The sequence below is a fragment of the Mixophyes fleayi genome, chromosome 5 (assembly GCF_038048845.1).
Source record: "Mixophyes fleayi isolate aMixFle1 chromosome 5, aMixFle1.hap1, whole genome shotgun sequence".
In the NCBI taxonomy this organism is placed as follows: domain Eukaryota; kingdom Metazoa; phylum Chordata; class Amphibia; order Anura; family Limnodynastidae; genus Mixophyes; species Mixophyes fleayi.
The window spans coordinates 145,242,280-145,269,043 of NC_134406.1; the positions used below are offsets into that span (position 1 = coordinate 145,242,280).

The 26,764-nt window shown below is 39.2% G+C and overlaps 1 protein-coding gene across 1 annotated transcript in view; it reads left to right on the forward strand.

Annotated features, from left to right (window-relative positions):
- The window catches only part of SLC6A3 (solute carrier family 6 member 3), a 108,771-nt gene that overhangs the window by 39,534 nt on the left and 42,473 nt on the right, over positions 1–26,764 (forward strand). The window contains exons 3-4 of the mRNA XM_075211306.1: positions 12,470–12,601; positions 15,900–16,137. Of these exons, the coding sequence (XP_075067407.1) occupies positions 12,470–12,601; positions 15,900–16,137 (370 nt within the window). The remainder of the gene's footprint in view (positions 1–12,469; positions 12,602–15,899; positions 16,138–26,764) is intronic.

Here is a 26,764-nt window from a genome sequence, read left to right on the forward strand (position 1 = left end):
GTCAGCTCTTCTCCAATCCTCTCCCTATCCATTGGCATCGCTATTCTCTCAAGTGTCTCTTAAGTCAGCTGCCTTGATCCTTTCTTTTCCTTTACTCCTCACATTCAGTCCCTCTCTCAATATTGACGCTTCCAACTTCGGAACATCGCCAGGACCAGACAGTTTCTTACCATGGAAGCAACCAAAACTCTCATTCACTCCCTTAATATTTCTCGCTTAGACTACTGTAACCTGCTCTTCTCTGGCCTACCTACCTCCCACCTTTCCCCACTTCAGTCTGTCCTCAGTGCTGCTGTCTGATCTATTTTCCTCTCTCACTGCTCTACCTCAACTGTCCCATTTTCAGTCAATACAGTGGCTCCCCATCTACTACAAAATCCAGTTCAATTCCTCACCCTCATCTACAAAACCCTCAGCCACACCTCTCCACCCTACATCTCCAACTTTTTTTCTACCCCCACTCCCGCCCCTTCCATCTCACCATCACACTGATTACCTCTTTGCATTCCTCCCTTCTAAAATCTCATCTCCTCATTCAAGCATACTATCCCTCCTCCTGTTTTCCCAGCCCTGTTTCTTGAGCCCATGCTCCTGGACAAAGGCATACTTCACACATTATTAATTATCACTTAAGATTACTGTCTGTTCAGTAGTTGCTCCTCATTACTATGTACTCTGTTAATTCATAGCTGTTTGTGAATTGTATAATTATGTATCATGCAATGATATATGTCTCATAGCTGTTTGCACATTGTGTAATTTTGTAAATATGTACTCTGTTCTTACTCCTGTGTATGGCTCTGTGGACTCTTTGTGGTGTCTAATAAATAAAATATAATAATAATAATAACAACAACAACTATAGTATGCATGATCTGTACATTATTAAGTACTATTAGTGAATTGAGTTTTAAACCAATCCACTAATAGTAGTTTATATCAATGCGATCAATAAATAGCTAATATTCTCTGAATGCCACATCAATAAGTAAGTAATACTATGTTTAACATATACTAATAACTAATGGTTATTTGGTGAACTTAAAAAATAATATGATTGCATTTGGAATCTGCTGGAATTTGAAACATTTATTTAGTGAAGTTTAAAAAAAATAGAGCATAACAAATTGTAAAATTCAGTATATTAATGTTATTTGAGGAGTTGTTTAAACATGACCATATTTAGGAAGCAGAAAGAATTAGCTGGGATATCCATTCCCATACTTGTGAAGTTATGAATTGCGCTTTGTAATTAGACCAGATACGTATAGTAAAAAAGTTATTACAGTGATATTGTGACACACCTTCTCTCAGCCCTATCTGCTGGAATCAAGAGCTCAGTTCTTTGAAACACTACTAGAGGGGACTTCCATGCCCAGAGAATTGAGCAGGTCATAGTGACATTGCGGGCATGTCCTCTCTATGACGCATTGGCTGATACATCATATGAAGTGGCTATGAATGACTCCAATATGAGGGCCATGAAGTCTGGAAGTGCCAAGCCACTTCTAAAGAGGGTCTTGCAAGGATTCTTTGCAAGGATGCTCTTCTCACTGCCCCAAAGTGAGAAGAGCAGTAACAAGTAGTAACAGGGGATTAAAAGACACAACTGATAGATGAATAGATAAATCAGACATAAATCAAATTGTTGAATTTCTAAATCATCTTAATAGACAATAGGTAAGATAATAATTTTTACCAACAGAACAATGTAATATCCAATGAATCTAGCATCTGTATAATATTTAAAGGGAACAATTGATTCAATGATTGCTGCCTATTAATACTTGAATAAAAAAAATGTATCGTCCCACTGCAATGGCAAAGAGGGTTCTGCCTTTGCACGATACGCAAGGTCCATTTGGAATCCTATGGGCTTCTCACTTTTGACACATAAGCCATAAAAATTGCCAAACCACAAGATCAGTCACCAAAGTGAAAAACCTTTGAGAAATATAGAGGAATTTCTTTTGGATTTTTCAGTTTCCAGGAGAAAGAGGTCCCTTTGAACTGTATAGATGGCCTTCTTGTTAGCATCAGTGAGGTCTGCATTACAAATTTTGTCAGCCTCAGTCAAGGCTTTCATTAGGGTGTCAATATCAAATGCAAAATCATTTTCATCTTGTGATCGTTTTAAATGCATCCCACAGCATGTAATGTAGGAGGTAGAATTAGTATATAAAGTCCAGTAGTCTGTAATTGATTTTGCTGATGCACTCCTAATGAAAATTCAGCAAGGAGGTCTAGAGGGGGCAGAGTACCTGGTGGACAGTGTCACTAACAATGGGATAAAACTGCAAAGTCCAGGGGGTAAATGTATCAATCTGCGGTTTTTGCAAGTCACTGATATTCTGCTACTTTGCAAGGCAATTTTAAAATGGCAATGTCTTCAAAGGCAAAACCGTAAATTGATACATTTTCTCCTGGTTATGTAAAGTGATAGAGACTTACTCAAAAAGACGCAAAGTATTAGTTTAGAGGTGTGCTTTCTTAAAAATTGTCTATTTGTTTCTCCACTTGAATTTTCTTAGTTGCAAGGTCACATTAAAGGTGGAAAAAATTCTATATGATTTATCTTGTTTTCAGATTTTACATCACAAACACCTGCAATTTCAATAATGGTGTGTATACTTTTTATATCCATGGTACACCAATCTTATACTTATCAATGATTGTTATATAAAAGATAAATATGGTCTTTAATATTTGAATGGCACTGAGGATTTCTTGATTGATCAGTTTCATAATCCCGGGGTTAGTATACTAACAAGTGGACTGTAATCACCTCTGGATCAATACTGGAACACATCCTAATTATCTCTCCGATTAATCAGCGGCTACCAGGTGGGACAGTCATCTGTATTATCTATACTCTTATGAACTATTTGCTGCAGTTTCTCTCTGCATGCTAACAAATTTTTTACAAGATTGGCGCATGTCCTCTAGATACAGCTAGGAGAGTCTGGATTCTCTATTTCAGTGATTCTTGACCTTTTGACCTTATTTTTGGCCCTGGATCTAGTGGGTCCTGTACCCAGTCTTTATTTTTATGGTTCACTCCAGGGGGTAAATGTATCACGGTCTGATTTTTTTCGCTGTTTAAAGATCGCGGAAAATCGTGGGTGATAACCTGCGATTTTAGTCCCCAAGTCTGCAGATGTATTAAGTTGAGATTTTTACACTGTTCTTCAAAATCGCTGGTCATCTCTAGCGATTTGCTGGGATTTCAAACACTCCTGTGTTTAGTTAACTCTCCCGTGTTTAGCAAACTCCCCTGTGTGTCCTAGCTGCGTGATTAGTAAGCACATCACTGTTACACTGTCTATCTATAGAGCTGAAGGTCCGAGCGGCTATCAAAAGTTTAAAAATAGATAAATGTTCAAAAAAAAAAATGCTTGGGGTTTCCCCGTCCGTGCATTATTAACCCTAGTGCTGCCATCCTACTGCTGGTTACGTGAAAATCTGGAAAAAAAATTGCATGGGGTACCCCTGATTTTCACATAACCAGCACAAGGCAAGCCATCTGGGGTAGTTGGCACTATAGCAGGGGGACACGCGGCATGGGTCCCCCTGCCATAATGACATACCAACCCCAGGCTATTCAGCGCTGGCCTGCATTCCTAGGAAGTGGGTTCCACACAAAAACAAAACGTGCGCCCCCCCCCCCCCCTCTAGGAATAACCAGCCCAGTGCTGTAAGCACAAGGCTCTTCTTACAACCTGGGCGGTGGGTGTAGGGTAATATTGGAGATCATAATGTAAAGAAAAACAAATGGATGTCATTTTGCTTTGTGGAACTACAAGTCCTAGCCATGCTAGGGTTCCATAAACAGCGTGGGCATGCTGATGCTTCTATAACTTCAAGCACCAGCATAGCCATGACAGCCAGGTCATGCTAACACTTGGAGAATCACAAGTGCCAACATGGTCTGACACCCATGGCTGGCTGAGACCTGTAATTCCACAAAACAAAATATTTAAAAACCACAACATACTTTTAATAAAAATAATAAAATAATCAGTAAAAACATTACACAGCCTCTTTTTAACCACATAAATTTAATAAAAATAATAAAACCCCAAATACTCACAAATCTGAATTCTTCTTCTTTTGTCAGCAGCTTTTAATCCAAATGTGTTTAAAAACCATGTCCATAAATATTTAAATATCCAAATGTCCATGTTTGAAACCATGTCCCAAATAATTGTAGATCCAAATGTCCATGCTTGTAAATATCTTCTGTTCTTCTGGTCATCAAGACCCCATATTTGCTTGCAGCCTTATTATCTTCAGGAAACAAGGGCCCCCATATTTGTAAATCCAAATCCGGAACATGCTTGAATAAAATAAGAAACCTGATTGACAAATGACGCAACCTCTTCTTGTACAGTGTACAAGCAGACTGACACTACTGGATAGAATCCAGCCGCAAGGTCTATTTATACTCTATGGGGATTTCCCACACTGTCATTGGTATTCCCCATTGCTTGTTTTGACCTCTCTTTCTCGGATACTGATTTTGTTCTACACTATTGCCTGTGTACCAGATCCGGCCTGCTATTGGACTTCCCTTCTGCATATTGATTTTGTACCTCACTACCACCAGTGTACCAGTCCTCAGCTAGCTGACCTGCTTTCAGATTTCCATTTCTCTCTGCTATGTTATGCCAAGTGACTGTTCAGAGGGCTGCGATCTGCGTGTTCCCAGCTGCAAAGTTACTCCTTTTTTATGCAATCTCTCCTTAATGACTCAGTCCTATATGAGGTTGACGGGTTCCCATGAATGCTTCACTAGGCTATAGCCTTTAACTTTTCAATGTACTGAAGTTGGCCGCGGAAGATACAAGAGTCCAATATTTTGTCAAATATGAAGTCATAGTGCCCACAAATCCTAATGGGTGGAGAAGCTGGGTTCCATGAAGATGCAGGTACTGCAGGCTTGATCTCTAATACATAAAATATGGGATGAACAAAATGCATAGAAGGTGGTAAATGAAGCTTTTGTATGGAGGCGATGGTCTGGCAGTAATGTCAAAAGGTCCAGTGAATCTATTGTTCTTATTAAAAACTCTTTGGCAGTTTATCAGTGTTTCTGTTTGGCCATTAGATTGGGGGTGATATGCTGAAGATATCTCTAGATGTAAGTGTAAAGATTTGCAAAAACTTTACAGAATATTACTGTGAATAGTGTTCTCCTATCAGAAACTATAAATCCTGGACAGCAAAGCAGTCTATAGATATGCCTTAGAAACAAGTGAACCATTTGGAGTGTGGGTGGCAATATCTGAAAGGGTACAAAATGTGCCATTTTTAAAAAATTAAACATTACCACAAAGGTGGTAGTATAGCTTTGTGAGGAAGGCAGCTCAGAAATCCATGCACATATCTTGCCATGAGCCTGAAGGTATAGGCAGTGACTGAAGGACTCCAGCTGGAAGCAGATGAAGTGTCTTGGTTCTGACACAAACAAGCCAGGCAGATACATATTAGTGGATGTCCTTGGATAATTATGGCCACCAATAGTATCTGTAAATAAGACACAAGGCTTTGAGTACACCAAGATCTCTTGCCACCTTAGAATTATGATGTTGTTGTAGGATCTTTTCCCATAAAGCTGGGATTGGAATGAATATGCAAGAAAGTGAAGTAAAAAATCTTATTTTTGTAACTCGGATTTTAGAAGGACTATGCATCTTTTTAGCTGCCATAGCTTTCTACTTTGTAAGCATTGTAAGAATCTTATTCGCCTGTAGTATAGACTTATCCTTCTTAAAGTTTTCTTGTGGACTTGCAAACTGCCTTGATAAGGCATCTGTCTATATGTTATGAGAACTAGTCCTATTCATTACTATAAAATGGTAACTTGTAAAAAACAAATCCCATATGGCTTGGCTGGAGTTCAGTCTTTTCAAAGATTTCAAATATTCTAGATTTCTATGATCTGTGTATATAGTAATCGATGTACTAGTATCTTCGAGGCGGTGTCGCCATTTCTTAAAGCGAGACGAATAGATAGCAGTTTACTATAACCCTCAGAATAATTCTGATCTGCTGGATACAGCTTTTTTAAAATGTATGCACTGGGTGTAACAGTTGAAATTCTATTGCATCAGCTTCAAAGGTGCACCTTTTGAGCTTAAAAATCATTGGGTTCTAAGATGCCCCAAAACTAAAAGAATATTTTGAAATATTTTCTTCACAATATGCTGAAAATATTTGGCCAAATGACATGACCAAATACTTAATGTGTCCGTAGCGAGTACAGAATGCAATTTTCCATCCATCTACAAGCCATATGCAGACCAGATTATAGGCTCCTCTTAGATTTCATTTGTCAAATTCCAGGTGGAGCATAGCCTCTTGAATAACTTTGGAATTGATGGCAAGGGTAACTATCACATATAGTAATGGCAGATAATGAGCAGTAGTCCACACATGGATGAAGTCCTCCATCCAAAGGGAATTCATGTCCCTGACATGAGATCCATAGGACAGTCATAAGTAGAGTGTGTGGGCAAAGTTTCGGATTATTCTTTCTTGAAGATGTTGGAACAGGTATATGATTAGTAGGAATTTGAATTAGCATAGCCTAATTAAATTTGCATAGAAACGCAGCAGCGTAGAATGCAGTCAAAGGGATTTAGATGTTTTATCCAAAGTGGGACTGTCCCATCTCTCTAAGGTTCCTTGGTCAGGACTTTCCTGACAGTTTAGAATTTCTTTCTTGGAGCTAGCATTTTGCCAGAAAATATTTTGGGCTTGCACAATAATGACAGAGAGTTTGTTCTCTTCTCCATGCTTTTTCTAATGTAAATAATCGGCACCTTAAATCCCCAGTTTGGATTCTGTTTATGGTTCTTCCTTCATTGTAACCAAGGCTCTGTCAAAGGAAGCAAGAGGAGTTGCAGGATACCTTTGACATTATTGTCTGCCTTTCTCTTTAGAATGTTTAGTAAGGCATACAAGGGGAGCTGTAAGATTCATGACAACTTTTAGACAGTACGTAGCATATGTTCTAGCATGCTTCTGGAAATTTGAGCAGCATTGAGCTGCAAACTCAAGATACTGAGTATGGTCAACTCCAAATTCTTTAGGCAACTTCACCTTAGATTCTAGATCTATTTTAATAGTCATAAGCCGATCAACAGCAGGCGATGCCAGAATAGCCAATAGTATGGCTTGTGCGGATTGCAGCTCATTTAGGTGAGCCTGCATTATGGTAAGCTGCTCCCTAAGAGATTGAATTACTTGAACCAGAGTGAATTCCGTGGGAGAAACAATGGCCCCTGCAGGATCTATAGTGGGGCCTCATTCTTTTGTCACAGACAATGCAGCTTTCAGGCTGTTGATAAGTAGGGAGGCATGGATTCCAATGGATGGTAGCCAAGAGCTAGTCTAAAGCCTAAGTTAGGCTAAAGGATCAGAAGTTATACACACAGGAGTGGTCAGGAAACGATCAGCAAAAACAGTAAAATGATCTGGAGCCATGGTCAAAGATAAGGTGAGAGATTTTGTACACAGGTAAGCAGTTATGAATACAATAGACAACAGATGTGGGATGATCTGGAGCTGTCACCAAAGATAAAACCAGAGATTCGATATACAGTTGATCAGTCAGGAAAGATTTCAGGAATGCAAGATCAACAATCAGGCATGGTCTGTATCGGCGTGATGGCTTTTTATGTTTTTCTTATGGAGCTGGCCCACCAAGGTACCAGGGAAATCCCTGGGGGGGCCGCACTGCCTGATGATGTTTACCGTACCTCTGTGTGGTGGGGCCAACACTGTGTAATCTTGACAGGCGCCACTCCTTGCCCCTTTAAATGTTACGGACATCAACTTATGACGTTGTGACGCTGTCATCGGTAAAGGAGCTGGGAAGAGTCATCCCGAATGCAAAGACAATGAAGAGGAGTGCATCGGAGCCCTAAGTTTAGTACTGCAGGGGTTTGGAGGAGGGAGGTGGTTGTTGGCAAGAACAGGTTTATGTAACACCTGCAGTAGCATGGGCAGTGCAGTGGTACATATCAGGAGGGGGAAAACAGCATATACTGCTGTGGCATCTTCATCTATTAGTTCTTCTAGTAGGAAGGACTATAGAGTCAGAAAAGTGAGAGGTGTTATTAATTTTACAATGATACCAAACATCTATTCTGCTCAAATGTTTAATTATTCCAATATAAAGATGGCCTCAATCTTAATTTTGCAAACTCAAATTATAAAAGTTAATTTCTATGTAGCTTTGGGGGAATAATTCTACTTGTAGGTGTTTTGTTTTTTTAGTCTTTCATAACTGGAGAGGCATAAACATCTTTTGCACTGTTTTTAATCTTCTTGGATATTATTTTAGATCATAGAAGAGGGTCTGAAGTATCTATTCACATAGTCCATCACTTCAATGACTCTGACAGCATGAACCAAGCAGTAAAAGCATCACTAAAATATGAACTTGGTGCATGTACAGCTATTTTATGATTATATTTTCTATTTGTACTAAAATTATACTTCTGCTTTGGTATTATGTGTGTCTCTTTAACTCTTCAACTTTCTTTTTCACTATCACTGTGTCAAAGTGTATTTTGTCTAGTAACTTAGCATTAGACTTAAATAAACTGCATTGTAAATTCATGACACCATTAAGTGGAGGTACTCCACTTAAGACCTTTGACCAATTAGAAAATGTTCCATTTATCACAACTCTCTGTTCCCTATTCTCTAACCAGTTTTCGATCCAAGTACAAATTTTGATTCCTAGACCCAGTTCCCTTATTTTGTAAACCAACCTCTTGTGTGGCACTGTATCAAAGGCCTTTGCAAAATCTAAGTAGACCACATCTACTGTCCTGCCCTGGTCTAAGTTCCCACTAACTTCCTCGTAGAAACTAATTAGATTAGTTTGACATGACCTATCCCTCACAAATCCATGTTGATTCCCACTAATAATTTTATTGCGTACCAAGTAATCCTGAATACTGTCCCTTAAAATACCTTCCAGTAGTTTCCCCACTATTGATGTCAGGCTTACAGGTCTATAATTCTCTGGTTGTGATCTCGTCCCCTTTTTAAACAACGGCACCACATCTGCTATTCGCCAATCCCTTGGTACTGAGCCTGATGAGATTGAATCTCTGAAAATTAAGAATAGCGGTCTAGCTATTTCCGAGTTTAACTCCATAAGGACCCTTGGGTGTATGCCATCTGGACCTGGAGCTTTATTTATCTTAATATTCTTCAGTCGCCTTTGGACTTCTTCCTCTGACAACCAAGTATTAATTAATGGCATGGTTTCATTTCCATTTTTATGTATTACTCCTGCCATTTGTTCCTCTCTGGTAAATACTGAAGAAAAGAACGTGTTTAATATCTCTGCTTTTTCCTTAGTATTATTTATCAATTCACCCATCTCACTTCTTAGGGGTCCTATATTATCTTTTTTAATCCTTTTGCCATTTATATACGTAAAAAACTTTTTGGGGTTTGTCTTACTTTCTTTTGCAACGTGCCTTTCATTTTCTAATTTAGCCAATCTAATTTCCTTTTTGCATGTTTTATTACATTCCTTGTACCTATGGAAGGACTCCTCTGACCCTTCAGACTTAAACAATTTAAATGCACGCTTCTTCCTTTGCATTTCTTCCCTTACCTTTTTATTTAGCCACATTGGTTTAGACTTAATTCTTTTACATTTATTTCCCATAGGAATGAACTTATACGTGTATGTTTCCAACAACATTTTAAAGACAGCCCACATTTCTTCCGTATTTTTTCCTTCAAAGGCTTTGTCCCAGTCTATGCTCTTTATAGACTCCTTTAGCATATTAAAATTTGCCTTTTTAAAGTTTAAAGTCCTAGTTGATCCCTTATACTGTTGTTTCTGGAAACTAATTTCAAATGAGACCATATTATGATCACTGTTTCCCAAGTGCTCCTTTACTTGAATATTTGATATTACGTCTACATTGTTTGTTATTACTAGGTCCAGTATAGTCCGGTTCCTAGTTGGTTCCTCAACTAATTGGGACATGTAATGGTCTTTTTGCGTGCTCAGAAACCTATTTCCCCTAGCTGTACCGCATCCCCCATAATAGAAGGCCCGTTGGTGTAAGTTCATATATCTATTTAGCCTCTAGTCTACTAATAGGAGTTAAATAGTCGCCTCTCCAATTTATAGGGACATATTGGATACTAAGAAAGATTAGGGCAGTTGGATCTTTTTTGTGTTTCTCCAGAAAGTGATTTGAGACACTATGGGTAGTGTCTTCTTAATATTATGGACATGTTCTGAGATTCAGGTCTTCCACTTTTTCTTTGTGTGTCCAACATATTGGAGGCAACTTGGGCACTCCAACATCTAAATGGCCCCTTCTGTATTACAGTTTATCTGGTCTCTAATTCTGAAATTCTTTCCATTGGAGTTGGACATGTAAAATGTAATTGCCTGTGTCAAGGTTTTTGTATTATTTCTGCATCCCATGCATTTGGTACAGTAATGATAGCCTGAAAGTTTCCCAATTTCCTCGTTGAAGTTGTAGATAAAAACTTGTTTGCTAAAATATTCCTCAGGTTTTGTGCTTTCTTAAAGATTATTTTTGCTTTGGCATGGAGGATTTGTTTGAGGTCTGTTGTTAGAACATGCCAGTTTTTTTCCATTATTGATCTAATTAATCTGGATCTGCTGCTGTACTGGGTAATGAACATTGTCTAAATTTTTGGTTAGTGATTTAGGAGGTTATTTCTGTCCATTGTCAGAAATTTCTCATAAGATTTTTCTACTAATTCCTTATTATAATTCCTTTCCAGGAAGTTACTGCCATTGATCTTTTTTGTTTATTATAGACTTCCACCTGTGTATATTTCCTTCTTATTCATTAGAACTGACCCATGTTATGTCTCTGATCCAGTAAGGGTGTTGGTCCCTGTTATAATGTCACCAGCTCATGTTATTCACCCCCCTGAATTGCTGCTACATGTTTAGGCTATGAGCAGTAGTGCTGGTAGCACTTTGGGGGGGGAGGGGGGAGCACACATTTTTAACTTTTAATTATTGTTTTATATATTTTTCAACATTAATACTACAGTTGACATCATCAGCTTGAATTGATACACTTTAAATATATCTTCTTGCAGAAGATGCATTTAACATAATATGATGATTTGTATGTATGTATGATACGGGATATATATTGCAGTCAACAGGTTTGACATATGTGCAAGTTTTCAATTCATCATCTTCTATAGAAATCTCCATGTCCCAAAATGTCACCTTCTGGCTGCTTACACCAGCAGTAAATTTCAAGTTCTTATTATTATTGTTGATATACACAAGAAATACTTTTAAAATTTGATGTTACCTCCCCATGTAAAGAAAACATTGTTGATGTATCTACACCCCAGCCTTTATGTCCTCCTCCCACTGGAACATACTAAGATTTACGTAATATGGCACAAAATGTGTTTCAAGATACAGTCTTTTGGAGTGAGGGACTGTCTGATTGGAGTATGAGGTACCTGGTTGTTAAGGTGATATTTACAACTGATTGCTACATATCAGCCATACATTGCACTGAGTTATTGATTTTTTTATAAAATAATCTATACTAAGTCAAACTATATACCCTATTGGCCCTTAACCCTGATGTTGGCTTAAATTTTGTTTGATATTTTAGAGTATAGTTGACAGTGTTCACTTTCTACTAATGGTTTGATTGGCTATATTTTTATTACCTGGAAAATGTGTTATGTAAATGATATTTGTTGCTTATATTATCACTGAAAGTAATGGTGCATGGTGTATTCCTTATTAGCGATAGTTTTGTCCTAGGATGGGGCCACTACCAGCCATGAGAAACTCAACTTGCATGTTTTCACTTACACTATATGGTTCTTGTTACTGTGTTGTGTCTATTGGTATTGAAATGAATGCCATTATAGACAAGGGTGGTTTACTCGACCCTATATGCAGAGATGACCAAGAATTTGTTAGTTGGACTCATATTATGTCTGAGTTGGGTGCGAAGAACCCGGTTTTACAGTTTAATGTAAATCTCACACAGTTGTTACTTTCTGTGTGCACAGTGCCATTTATGACAGGTTCTACACTCAGCTGTAACAATACCATTTATATGAGCCTGAAAGCATTAATTTTTTCTAATGTAATTTACAACTTCCCAAATTCTACAGCATGTACAGTTTATCGCTCTCCAACCTCCCTAACTATATATATATATTAGCAATATCTTCCTGCACTGAACTGATAGCAATTTGGGACCTGATGGGAGGAGGGAGCAGTGGATGGTGGTAGTCAGCAAGGGCTTATGATAATTGGACCTCAACAACAGCCATGTTTCCACCTTAAGCTCATTCTGTTCTCTTAAGTAAGGTTAATGCATACATAATATATCTTTCCTCTTTGCATGAAGACTCCTTACCACCAGACTTTAAACAGTGATGTTATTTCTTATCTTTTCAGGTGCATTCCTGGTACCTTATTTATTTTTCATGATTATTGCTGGCATGCCCCTCTTCTACATGGAACTTGCTCTAGGACAATTTAACCGAGAGGGAGCTGCAGGAGTGTGGAAGATATGTCCTATATTAAAAGGTAACATGTATTGTAAAACATCACAATGGTGATACAACTGAGGCAGATTAAACTCCATAAAATATTATTTGGACATCCCTTCAGTACATATTTATATGCCTGATTGTATGTCATTTCAAACCTGTAGATATTTATATTTATGTGATTCCCCTATTACAAACCTTTGTTGTTACTGGCACCAAATTAGTGTAGTGCCAGGGCTAAAACATTATATACATACAGGGTTTAAACTTTGCTTTTAATTTAAGCATTCAGTAAGCTTCTTAAAAACTGTAACTAAATATAAATGTAAAGTTAACACATTCCCAAAAACAGTGTGGTGAACAAAAAAATCACAATATGAGATCACATGTACATCAGAGATTTCTCCTTGAAAAAGACTTGGCTGTTCTTCTTGTACCATCCATTAGATATAAATATCGTGTCAAGCTAGCAATGTATTCTATAACCAGGTGGTTAGTTTCTTACTCAGATCTAGAAAGCCAGTTAAAGAGAGTCTGTCACCTGTAATAGATCTACCGGTACTTCTGTTTTTTAAAGCCTGGAGGAAGAAAAACATTCATCTCCCTCCCCTGGTTTTTCCAGAAGGACAAGCAGAATTTAAAGTCAATATGCTAATGATGTATTGAGCAGCTCTCTGTGCTTCCCCCACCAGTCACTGTTGTAGAGCACCTATGTGGAGTAGGGGGAGTGGAAGTGTCCGCACTTAGCATGCTGATCGGTCTGTTTAACATGCTAGCAGTGCCAATTAGCAGGCTAAATATTCCGGTTAGCATACTAACCACTGAGCTATGGAGCCTATTCTGGGTGGACAGGAGGCCCCCCAAGGTTTCCAAGAAGCTTGAAGATATCTGTACTCGTTGCGCTTTCTAACAATGACAACTGTGTACTTTTTGCGGTTCAGTCAGACTATCCTGAAGTCTAGCTCTCTGCATGTTACCTCTATCAAGAATGACCCATACATCACCTTTGAATGAATAATGATTTTTTTTGCTACATGCTATTCAAAACTTCTTTACAAAAAAGGACCTGCCACCTTTTTGAAAGCAATCAATGACTTCCAAACACACCCAATGGACAGTTTTACATTGCTCATATGTGTGTATATATATATATATATATATAAGTGTCCAACTAGACCAAACTTATGTAAAACACTATACAGATAAGGCCATTGCTGAGGAAAAAAAACCTTGTTCTATGTCATGGCTTAGGACGACTAATGAATGATTGAATTGTTGGCCATTTTGAATAATACGGATTTACACAATGGACATTGTCATTAGTATAATATATATTTTTTATGAATAATTTAGCATTACCATATACATTATTCATGCTCCCTTCTACTGACCTCATGTTCATCAGACATACAGTCATGGTCAAAAGTTTGGAGAATGACACTAATATTATTTTTCACAAAGTCTGCTGTCTCAGTTTTTATGATGGCAATTTGCATATACTCCAGAATGTCATGAAGAGTGATCAGATGAATTGCAATTCATTTCAGGGTCCCTCTTTGCCATGACAATGAACTTTATCCCAAAAACAACATTTACACTACATTTCAGCCATTGCACAAAAGGACCAGCTGACATCAGGTCAGTGATTCTCTTGTTAACACAGGTGAGAGTGTTGACGAGGACAAGGCTGGAGATCATTCTGTAATGTTGATCGAGTTAGAATAAAGACTGGAAGCTTTAAAGGAGGGTGGGGCTTGAAATCATTGTTCTTCATCTGTTAACGATGGTTATCTGCAAGGAAACACGTGCAGCCATCATTGCTTTGCACAAAAGGGCTTCACAGGCAAGGATATTGATGCTAGTAAGATTGCACCTAAATTAACCATTTATCAGATCATCAAGAACTTCAAGAAAAGATGTTCAATAGTTGTGAAGAAGGCTTCAGGGTGCCCAACAACGTCCAGCAAGTGCCAGGACCATCTCCTAAAATTGATCCAGCTGCGGGATCAGGGCACCACCAGTGCAGAGCTTGCTCAGGAATGACAGCAGGCAGGTGTGAGTGCATCTGTATGCACAGTGAGGCGAAGACTTTTGGAGGATGGCCTTGTGTCAAGATGGCCAGCAAATAAGCCTCTTTTCTCCAGTAAAAACATCAGAGATAGACTGATATTCTGCAAAAGGTACAGGGATTGGTCTGCTGAGGACTGGGGTAAAGTCATTTTCTGATGAATCCCCTTTTAGATTGGTTGGGGCATCTGGAAAAAAGCTTGTCCGGAGAAGGAAAGGTGAGCGCTACCATCAGTCCTGTGTCATGCCAACAGTAAAGCATCCTGAGACCATTCATGTGTGGGGTTGCTTCTCAGCCAAGGGAGTGGGTTCACTCACAATTTTGCCTAAGAACTCAGCCATGAATAAAGAATGGTACCAAAATATCCTCCAAGAGCAACTTCTCACAACCATCCAAGAACAGTTTAGTAACGAACAATGCCTTTTCCAGCATGATGGAGCACCTTGCCATAAGCAAAAGTGATAACTAAGTGGCTCGGGGATCAAAACATTGCAATTTTGAGTCCATGGCCAGGAAACTCCCCAGACTTTAATCCCTTTGAGAACTTGTGGTCAATCCTCAAGAGACGGGCGGACAAACAAAAACCCAGAAATGCTGACAAACTCCAAGCATTGATTAGGCAAGAATGGGCAGCCATCAGTCAGTATGTGGCCCAGAAGTTGATTAACAGCATGCCAGGGTGAATTGCAGAGGTCTTCAAAAAGAAGGATCTTAACTTAATGTAATTATCAATAAAAGACTTTGACGATTATGAAATACTTGAATTTTTTACTCCAGTATACCATAGCAACATCTGACAAAAAGGTCTAAGAACAATGAAGCAGGAATCTTTGTGAAAACCAATACTTGTGTCATTCTCTAAACTTTTGGCCATGACTGTATATGAAGGGGGGGTGCAGGAATAAGTAAGGAGGGCTGCATAGAGATCTGACTTATGAGTCTGAATGTCTGTGCAGCATAGTGTCAAGTAAAATCATAAGTTATATTGAAAAGTCATAATCTATATAATGTGAAATACATATTAACATGTGAATTCAGTGGTAATCGTATTAACAATCGTATTAACGATTACCACCGCTCCAACACCCTCTTACCCTACAATAAAAGGGCAAGTGGGTGTCGGGTTTTTCAATACCGAAAAACCGTACCCCACCCTGTAAATTAAGCATGTTGTATGAATGTAATGCTGTCTTCATCAGGGTAAATGAAAGATGAAGCAACAAATGTTTCAATTTTGAATTAAAATAGGGTTTGTCTTTCTTTCTAGGTGTTGGCTATACAGTCATTCTCATATCATTATATGTGGGATTTTTCTACAATGTTATTATTGCATGGGCCATACATTACCTGTTCTCCTCATTCACATCAGAACTGCCATGGATTCACTGCAATAATTCATGGAACAGTCTTAACTGTTCTGAGACAAGATACAACAATTTCAATGGCTCTGGATTTTCTGACATCGATGATTCTTACAAGGTCACACCTGCAGCAGAATACTTTGAGTAAGTACTGATAATTTATAAAGGCCTCTACTGTTTGAAGTTGCTTCAGTTGTAAAATTGTGCCTTTCAATTTGCAACATATATTTATTTAGTTGTGGTTTTCGCTGCTTTGTCCTGTAAAAGGGAAACATTAGTGTGGTATTGTGTTTTTAAATATTTCACTTATATAATATGAGAACAGATAAAGCAGGTGAATGACACAGATAGAAGCTGTGCAATCTAGAGCACAGCATTCCTTCACTCCTTTACATGAGAAAAAAACTATTTCTGGGAATAGTGAAGTAAGGTTCTCACCTACTTTCAATTGTAACAGTCCCAGAAAGAAGAATGTGTTTACCACTACCTGCTGACACAAAGTCACTTAGTACTAGAGATGGGCGGGCTCGGTTCCCCGAGAACCGAACCCACCCGAACTTTGGGTATGCGAGCACCGAGCCGAGTACTCTCCCGCCCGCTCGGAATCCAAATCGAGGCCGAACGTCATCGTGACGTCGTCGGATCGCGGGGCTCGGTTCTCGCGATACATGAAGATTATAAATACACGCCTCCACAGCAATCCATCGCCATTTGACAGAGGGAGAGAGCAGGGTGTAGTCACAGGTTGATTAGAGCAGGGACAGAGAATACAATATTCTGATTCCAATTGTGCTAACAAAAATCGCCAGAGAAGAGAGGAGGATAGAGGAGTTTTTTTTTTTTTTCCAATATTTGGCACTCAGAGTGCTTTCTGGGTGTCCCCCATTATTTTGCCTAAATATTTCTGGCTGTCAAAATTACTATCTGTCAGCAGTATCTACCAAATAATTTTTAGCACTCCACAGTGCTTTTGGGGTGTCCCCCATAATTGTGCATAAATATTTCTGGCTGTCAAAATTACTATCTGTCAGCAGTATCTACCAAATAATTTTTAGCACTCCACAGTGCTTTTGGGGTGTCCCCCATAATTGTGCATAAATATTTCTGGCTGTCAAAATTACTATCTGTCTGCAGTATCTTACCAAATAATTTTTAGCACTCCACAGTGCTTTTGGGGTGTCCCCCAAAATTGTGCATAAATATTTCTGGCTGTCAAAATTACTATCTGTCAGCAGTATCTTACTAAATAATTTTTAGCACTCCACGGTGCTTTTGGGGTATCCACCAAAATTGTGCAAAAATATTTCTGGCTGTCAAAATTACTATCTGTCAGCAGTAACTTACCAAATAATTTTTAGCACTCCACAGTGCTTTTGGGGTGTCCCCCAAAATTGTGCATAAATATTTCTGGCTGTCAAAATTACTATCTGTCAGCAGTATCTTACCAAATAATTTTTAGCACTCCACAGTGCTTTTGGGGTGTCCCCCAAAATTGTGCATAAATATTTCTGGCTGTCAAAATTACTATCTGTCAGCAGTATCTTACCAAATAATTTTTAGCACTCCACAGTGCTTTTGGGGTGTCCCCCAAAATTGTGCATAAATATTTCTGGCTGACAAGATTACTATCTGTCAGCAGTATCTACCAAATAATTTTTAGCACTCCCCAGTGCTTTGGGCTCAGAATAGTTTCAAAGAAGTCCACATATGAGCAGAATGAGCAACCAGGTTCTGTCACCAGTCCTGATGTTAGTGTTCCCAGTACGTCATCTGGGCAAGGCGATGTCAAACTACACAGTGTTTCGAAATCAGTTCAAAAAACCAAAACAATTTTTTTTTTTACTGTGTTAAAGCGAAAAAGAAGTGTTACTGAGCAAAAGTTAAGTGCCGATAGAAAAAAAAATTGCCAACATGCCATTCTACACAGGCAGTGGCAAAGAGAGAATAAGGGCCTTCACCTTTGGCTATTAGTGGCAGATCCCAAAAAGTTACCGAGCCTACAATTGGTGCACAACTACTGTTACGCGTCAAAGCCGAGCTGCAAGATAACAGTAAGGCATTAGAGGATAATGTTTGCTCTGATTCACAAATGACACCAATCCCTGTGGAGAGTCCATCCAACAGTGGGATGTCTAATTGTGAGCATTCTGCTGATGTGTACCTTAATAGCCCGAGTGTAGCCGGTGATACACAAATTGAGGATGCCACTTTGGAATTAGAAGAGAATGAGGGGGAGATTTGTGTAGGCGATGAGGGCGCTAATGTGGATGTTGATGAGGATGAGGTTGTTTGTGTAAGTCCTGCACCAGTGGCATCAGTTCTGGCATGTGACAAGAAAAAGGCCATTGCCATGCCTGGGCATAAAACAAAAAAATCCACTTCTTATGTGTGGAATTTTTTCTACCCAAATCCAGACAACAATTGTATAGCCATTTGTAGTGTATGTCAAGCCACAGTCAGTCGAGGGAGGGACCTTAACCATCTTGGAACCTCGTCTATGTTACGCCATTTAACGAGAGTTCATGGCAAAGTGTTGGGAAAAGCTGAAAGTTCTTCCCAAAAAATTACAAGCACTCCATCATCAGCTAAGACCCTCCGCTCACCGACATCCCGACGGCTACAAAATACACCCACCACACCATCCTCATCAATATCCTCAGCAGCGCTCGGAGTTAGCCCGGCATCCCACTTATTAAGGTTGGATGACTCCTGCACTATTATTGATTCCTCTGAAAAGTTAGTCCCACTGCTGCTGCTGCTGTTGCTGCTGCTGGGGGTGAATCGTCAGCCCAGAGGCAGCTCAAGAAAATGAGCAGTCCTACATTTCAATTAACTGTGAAACAATCATTTGCTAGGGGAAGCAAATATGACAGCAGTCACCCAGTCGGCAAGCGAATCATAGACGCCATGGCTGCAATGTTAGTGTTAGATCTGCGTCCAATCTCCACAATAAATGCAGCTGGTTTTTCACAGTTAATTGAGGATTGTGTCCGCGTTACAGAATTCCATCACGACACCATTTCTCCCGTAAAGCAATTCCACAACTATACCAAAAAGTGTGTAAAAATGTAGAGATTGCGCTGAAAAATGCCATTCTGCCCACTGTCCACTTAACCACAGATATGTGGACAAGTGGAAGTGGGCAAACCAGAGACTATATGACTGTGACAGCCCACTGGGTTGGTCATTCACCTTCACCAGCAGGAACAGCAGCAGCATGTACACCACTACGTAACATTTGTCACAGGCAGGCCACTCTTTGTATCACCGGCTTCACTAACAGGCATACAGCTGACATTTTGTTACGCAAACTCAGAGATGTGATTGATACATGGCTTATACCACTTGGACTCTCCCCAGGGTATGTCATTTCTGATAACGCCAACAAAATAGTGCGAGCATTACAGCTGGGTGATTTCCAACACATTCCCTGTTTTGCGCACACCATCAACTTGGTGGTGCAGAGCTTCCTACAAAATAACCATGAGGTGCAGGAGATGCTTTCGGTGGCCCGTAAAATTTCAGGCCATTTCAGGCATTCAGCCACAGCATGTAGGAGATTACAGCAGCTCCAAGAGCAGTTTAACTTGCCCTGCCCCAACTTAAGCAAGAGGTGGTAACTAGGTGGAATTCCACCCTGTACATGCTTCAGAGGATTGAGGAACAGCGCAAAGCCATCCAAGCATATTGCACAAGCCATGACATTGGGAAAGTAGGGGGGATGTATTTCACTCTTGCACAGTGGGGAATCCTTTCAGTGCTGTTCAAGGTGCTGAAACCATTTGAAGTTGTGACGTGTGAGGTCAGTGCAGACTCTGCTAGTTTGAGCCAAGTTCTTTTAATTAGACTATTGAAAAAGCAGCTTGAGAAAATGAAGGAGGAGCTGAAAGCAAGCAATTCAGCAAAGTATGTTGGCCTTGTCGATCAAGTACTTCATTCACTTCACAATGATCCTCGAGTTATTAAGGTCTTGAACTCAGATCAGTAGGTTTTGGCCACTGTGCTTGATCCAAGGTTTAAGACCTACATTGAGTCTTTACTTGTAAATGAGCAAGATGTGAACTTTTGCAAGGAGCTATTGCTCAGCGAGTTGGCCGCTGAACTGGGCCTCGGCTTGACGACGTGTCTTCCTTCACTTTCTCAAGCTACTGCTGCTCGTAAAAAATTAAATTTCCAAAAAAGATGCAGGAAAGACGCAGGGGGCAGACCAGAAAAATTTAACATCTGGGCTGGTTTGAAGGATTTTTCAAAAAAATGTGTCACTTTGCCCATAACTCCATCCAATACGAGTATAAACATGCAAAGGATGGTGGAGGATTACTTTCAAGAGGTAGTTGATATGGAAATGTCAGACAGTCCCTTTCCTTACTGGGAAGAAAAGCAGGCCATTTGGAAACCCATGTACAAACTTGCTTTGCAATACTTAAGCTGCCCACCCTCCAGTGTGTACTCTGAACGAGTATTCAGTACAGCAGGGAACTTAGTCAGTGATCGCCGTAGAAGGTTATTTCCCAAAAATGTGGAGAAAATGATGTTTATAAAAATGAACTACATCTTCCACGAGGAAGGCCTTCACCATCCAAGACATCCAAGCACTGACTGTTCTCTAATGGCGGATTCAAGCGGCGATGAATTGATAGTACATTGATGATGTACACACTGATGAGGGTGAGGATGAAGCTGAAGATGATAACGATAACATCTTTTTAAAACTTTCTATGTAAGTGTAGGGTGCAATCTAACCCAAAAGAGGAAAGGGACTTGTGGCATTTCCATATCACGTACCGTCTTGAAAGGCTGCTGTTTGGGCAATTTCTCCTTAAGGGTAGGGTGTCATACACACAGTGACCCCAAACTGGCTTTGTCCATTTCTCTTAATTTTGTACAGTCTATAACGGCTGAATTTTTTTGTATTTTCGACAGGGGGGCCTAGAGAGCCAGAAGCCAAACTGGCTTTGTCCATTTCAATTAATATTGTACAGTCTATGACGGCTGAATTTTTTGTTTTTTTCAACAAATGGAGGGGGGCGTATAGAGACAGAAAGCAAACTACCTTTTTCCATTTATTTACATATTTAACTATAAGTGTAGGGTGTAATATACATCCAAAGATGATGGCTGCATTGCCAATATGCATAGATGGAGAAGAAGACAATCTGTTTTGTGTGTAGAATAAATGAATGCCTACCTTATAGGAATTAAACTGTTTTTTGATAATTTATTACCTTTACAATTAGATTACTAATCTATGAAACAGGTGGAGCACTAAATTGGGTTATTTTAGGCCCAAAAACATTGATTTGATCCAACTAAATAGCAAAACAAAACCAAACAAAACCAAAACCAAAACACGCAATGGCGGTTTTGCAAAACCAAAACCAAAACACGACGGTAATCCAGATCCAAAGCCGAATACAAAACCAAAACTCGGGGGTCAGTGACCATCTCTCATTATTAATAACTTGTTATTAGTACCATACTTTGAAGCATATATGGTATATAAATCCTGTAATAAAGTAGGTTTTGATATGTTTTTGATATGTCCCTAAACTCTTAGAAATGACCAGTATCCTAAAAGCTAGGGAGTAGAATAATGCTTTTCCGTTTATATTTGTACCTCTATATCAGACTAAATAGGGTGCCTGTGTTTCTATAGTGGAACTGATAGATATTACTGTCTAAGTACTGTGTTAATAACATGGAGATATTTGTTCTTACAGCTGTACGCCATGAGCAGACTAGATTATAAAACTGCCACTTTCGTAATTATAGTTAATGTTCCTTGATAATGCAGATAATCATCGTAGAGGTTGGAGTGCACATACATGCTTTCACTCGTATATGTTATTTCTCCACTGTGTCCCAAAAAGTAGCAGTCAGACAGACTACATACATTCTGACACTCATATATATTATTGCTAAGCATTATATAACGGCTTAACCTACTGCAATTTCATCCTGCTGTAGCGGCAATACATTGCGATCCCCCCCACCCCCATACACACACACTTTCGGGTTTGATGTGACATTCTATATTATAGCATTTTGAAGCATTTGCAATTCACTGAACAGAACTTTATTGATTACATTGATTTCAGACTTGCGCAATAAATGAGAACTTACATTCCTGTGCATGCACATTGAAAAGTGGGAAAACATGGGCATTAATGACATGAAAACTATAGGAAAATCCTCCAATATCCAAAAATAATTTTGAAGATATTTGACTCTCTTAGTAACAGACATTCAGAGACAAGATGGCTACCTGTCTCCAGATCCGACAAGAGAAATTTAGGGCCCTGGGACAGCAATTTCTTGACCCCTTTTTTTGGGGTCCCTAAAATAGCCATTGAAGGGGGTGGGACCAAACCATGATTGTGACTCACTCTCACTACACAGGCAGGTCAGGGCCCCCAGGAAGGTCCAGGCCCGATACTTTGTGCCTGCTCTCCCACTCTCGGTGCTCCTGTCTGTCTTCGTGGGAACACAGTGGCACTATGGCATCCCTGTTTAGCACAGTACTCTACTGATCTAATATGTCACTACACCCGAGCTGCTGTCCTTTTCCCTAAAGTTGGATTGTTATCTCCAAATGATGAGATGGCCATAGTAAACTTGGCATGTCCCACACTCGTATTCTTTACTTTGCTCTATAGAGCTGAAGAGTCTCTTTATCATGTGTTTAGTTATGCTATTTTGGATCACTACCAAACTATTGAAATGAGCAAATCTCGTCTACTGTTACGGTGGTAAATATGATGGACAAGCCTTTCCATATGTATACACACATGCATGGTATGACTTATATTACTATATTTTATTAGTTAAATTATTTGTAAAACTTTGGTATGAATGGAAAACATTAGTCTTATATCTAAACTATGATGGTTACTTTTGACATCTGGTCTTTTATGCCCAGAAAGATGTGCTTTTGTTGTGCTAATCCTCTCCCGCAGCAGATGTTGCAGCTGTCATGAGGTTTTGATGTGTGGCTGCTACTTGTTTACCATCATGTCTGATTTAGAGAGGTGGAGAAGTTCTTTTGAGGTATTAATGTTTTTTTCCTTCTTTTTGCTGGAAGCTGTTTGGCTTTGATAGCCGCTAAATATGTTAGCTTTGTGACCATATCTACAAAAAGGTGCACAACTAAAAGTGAGCAAACAAATGTGCGGAAAACAATGTTAAGTGCATAAAAACACATTTGAAGGAAGATAGAACAGATGGAAAAATATCTCCTTATCAGCTACCAAGAGCCTGCATATGATATCTTTATTTCTTTAAGATTGATATATATGGGGGACAAACAAGTGTGGTAAAAATCTTTTAGAAACACTCAAGTTGGTACTGATATATTGCATTTGACATTTGTAGAGAAATATTTTTTGTTGGCTGGAAAAAGGGCACTTTAAAATGTATAGCAGGAGTGTAATTATATGTTAGGGGTGCAGTTGTAGGGTCATTAAAATGTAAACTTTAGTCTAAATTACATTTTGTGCAGAGTAGTTTTAATTTATTTGATCATGTGAGAATTTCAGATTATTTCTAGTAATGAAAGTTCTAATTGTCTTAGATTATTCATCGTCATCATCAGCTATTTATATAGCACCATTAATTCCACAGCACTGTACAGAGAACTCACATCAGTCCCTGCCCCATTGGAGCTTATAGTCTAAATTCTCTAATATATACACACACTGAGCGAGAGAGACTAAGGGCAATTTAATAGCAGCCAATTAACCTATTAGTATATTTTTGGAGTGTGGGAGGAAACCCATGCAAACACGGGGAGAACATACACACTCCACATAGATAAAGTCATGGCTGGGAATTGAACTCATGACCCCAGTTCTGTGATGTAGAAGTTCTAACTAATGTTTCACCATGCTGGCTAAATTATTGCTTTAGTTTATTATCTGTCAAAAGATGCTACATTTCTAAGCCCGGCCCTGGGCGGCTTTTTCTAGAAGAGGCATCAACTGAACTTATTACTCAGCTTTCAGAATCTTTCAGATTACTCAGTTCTGTAGTGAGTTACTCTTTCTAGGGTATCGCCATGTACTTTAATTGTAAAGTAGTTACATCTTAGGGTCATAATAAATACACAAATAACATACAGCACGGGGTTCAGAAGGTTTTTCACCCATGCCTTGTAAAGGGGAATAACTTTTGCAAGTGATTTGTGTCATGAATAGATTCATTGTTGGCCGCCACACATTATATATATATATATATATATATGTATATATATATATCCACACACACCCCTTATCTTGGCACTCCATGGACAGCACAACACACATACAGTTTCCTATAAAAACACTACTGTATATTTTTTAATTTCTTAGAGGGGACAATTTGGGTAATGACGGGAGATAAATCAAGTACAGGTTGCCAACATTAACAGAACAAACAAGGTATAACAAATTCACGAGGAAAACTGCACATATTGTAACTACAAGTGTCTCTGTCAGTGTGGATTACCCTGACACAAGTGGCCAGACTCATGCCACACTCCCCTAACAAGCTAGATAAATGCTAAACAGTATTATCACAGTTCTATAATAACTGGGTACCGTTGGGGCACGTAAATGAGGGAAAGCTTTGTTACAGGTGAACTGCAGTACTTGCAAATAATAGTACACAGTGGTCGAAGTAGAAATTTAGAAGTAGCGGTATGGAAAATGTAAGTGAATGGAATTTGATAGTTTTAAATGAATGCAGTTGAAGAAGTGGCAGTATAACATACCACTGCATATCAGTCCACTTCAACCACTTGTAGTACGTAGATAGTTGACTCCCATAATGAAGAGAGAGACTTTGGGCTGCACAAATGCTTAACCCTTCCTGAAAAAATGATCCACCAATATTGTGTTAAACATGCACATGCTACAGAACCACACAACAATGCAGCACTCACACAGACAAATACAATGGGGCATATTCAATTAGTCCCGGGATCGCTGTAACGCACCAGAATGGGGTGCGAAGGGTAATACGCGGCACCACAAAAACGCTGATTTTCCTTCATAACCCTATGGGGTGCGATGTTTATATCGCTCCTAGTCTTGTTGGAAGGTAGTCATTCGAAATAATGACTACCACCGACCCTACTGTGGAAATATTATGAAAGGTAATATATGTGAGATAATGTAAAACAGAACAAGAGGAGGGCCAAGTTATATGCAGCGCCGGTGCTAGGGTTCACGGCGCCCTAGGCAAAATTTCACTGTGTTCTGGTTTTGGTTTTGGATCTGGATTCATTTTGTGTTTTGGTTTTGGCAAAACCGCCCTTGCGTGTTTTGGTTTTGGTTTTGGATCCCTATTTTTTTTCTAAAATCCCTTTTTTTTTTCTTTTAAAATCACATTATTGTGCTCTTTTATTTCCATACATTATTATTGACCTCAATAACACTAATTTCAAGTGAATTGCAGTCAATTTTGACCACATCACAGGTCACAATATTATTTTCATACACTTTCAAACAAAGACTGCAGCGACCTGGCTGTATGCTAAGCGACAGAGCAATGACACAAACACACGGCAGTTAATAGCACATCTAGGAAACATTGTCACACAGCAGTGGCAGAAAAACAAAAGTTGTGCAAGATGGAATTGTCCTTGGGCCCTCCCAATTAGCAATGGAGCTCTCCTGAATGTCACTGGAGACTTTGAAGAACACTGCTACCCCTCTTTCTTTTGTAGCTATGATGCTGCCTCACTGCACTAAAGACTGCCAAGAACTGTGCTACCCCTTCTGTGTCCCTCTGTGAAATGGCGCTAGATCGCCGTGAAGGGCGGTACTTATAGAATCCAAACTCGCGAGATCCGATGAAATAACAATGACATTTTGACTCGTTTTCAATTCCGAGGGCGTGCAAAAGTACCGAGCCAGCTCAGTTCAGTACTCAGCGAAGTCCGGGTGTGCTTGGTTCCCCAAGAACCGAGCTTGAGCATCTCTAGAGTTTATACATATAATAGCTTCACTTACGGATTATAACTTTTATTTGTGCTACAGTGGTTGTATCTGTAGCAATGAAAAACTTGCCTAGAGCCATCAAATGCCAGAATTAAACAGATACTCTTACTGCTAAAAGCATAAGCACAAAATTTTCCTTTTTCTGCCATCAATATAAAACTTCATCTGCAAACACCATGATTTCAACCCTTGAATCACTGAGATTTTATGTTATAAAACCACAAGAGTCAAAGAATCATAGTGTTTTTTGCGGTGATGGACAGATTCCTAGTGTGAGCAGCGGCACTCTAGCGCTTTGTGCATCCATATATATTAGCCACAGGAAACTGGTATTTATCTCTCATTCATAGAATATATCTGTGTTTATGTGACAGGAACTCACCATTTACATTATCCGCTATGTGCAATCAAACAGAAGATAAATGTAGAGTTCTTGTGGCGAAAATACATGGATGCAAAAAATAAGAGTGGATCACTAACATTAGTTGGCACTAGAAAATATTTCATCTATAGTAAGCCCTAATGCTGAAGGTGGCCGTATGGGTCTATTTTCATCCCCTCATTTGTTTCCACCCAAATTTCAAATACATTTATTATTATTTGCTAAATGCAATCCTACTCCACAGTGCTGTAACATTGCAGAAAATTACATAAAATAATAAACCTAACTAACATGGTTGGTCTTAAGAGCTCACTGGAAGGCTGTAAAATGCCATAAATATTGTGCAGATTGGGAAATGTGGGATATTACTCTTGCAGCAATTGTTCTTTTCTGAAAATGTCAACGTGTCAAT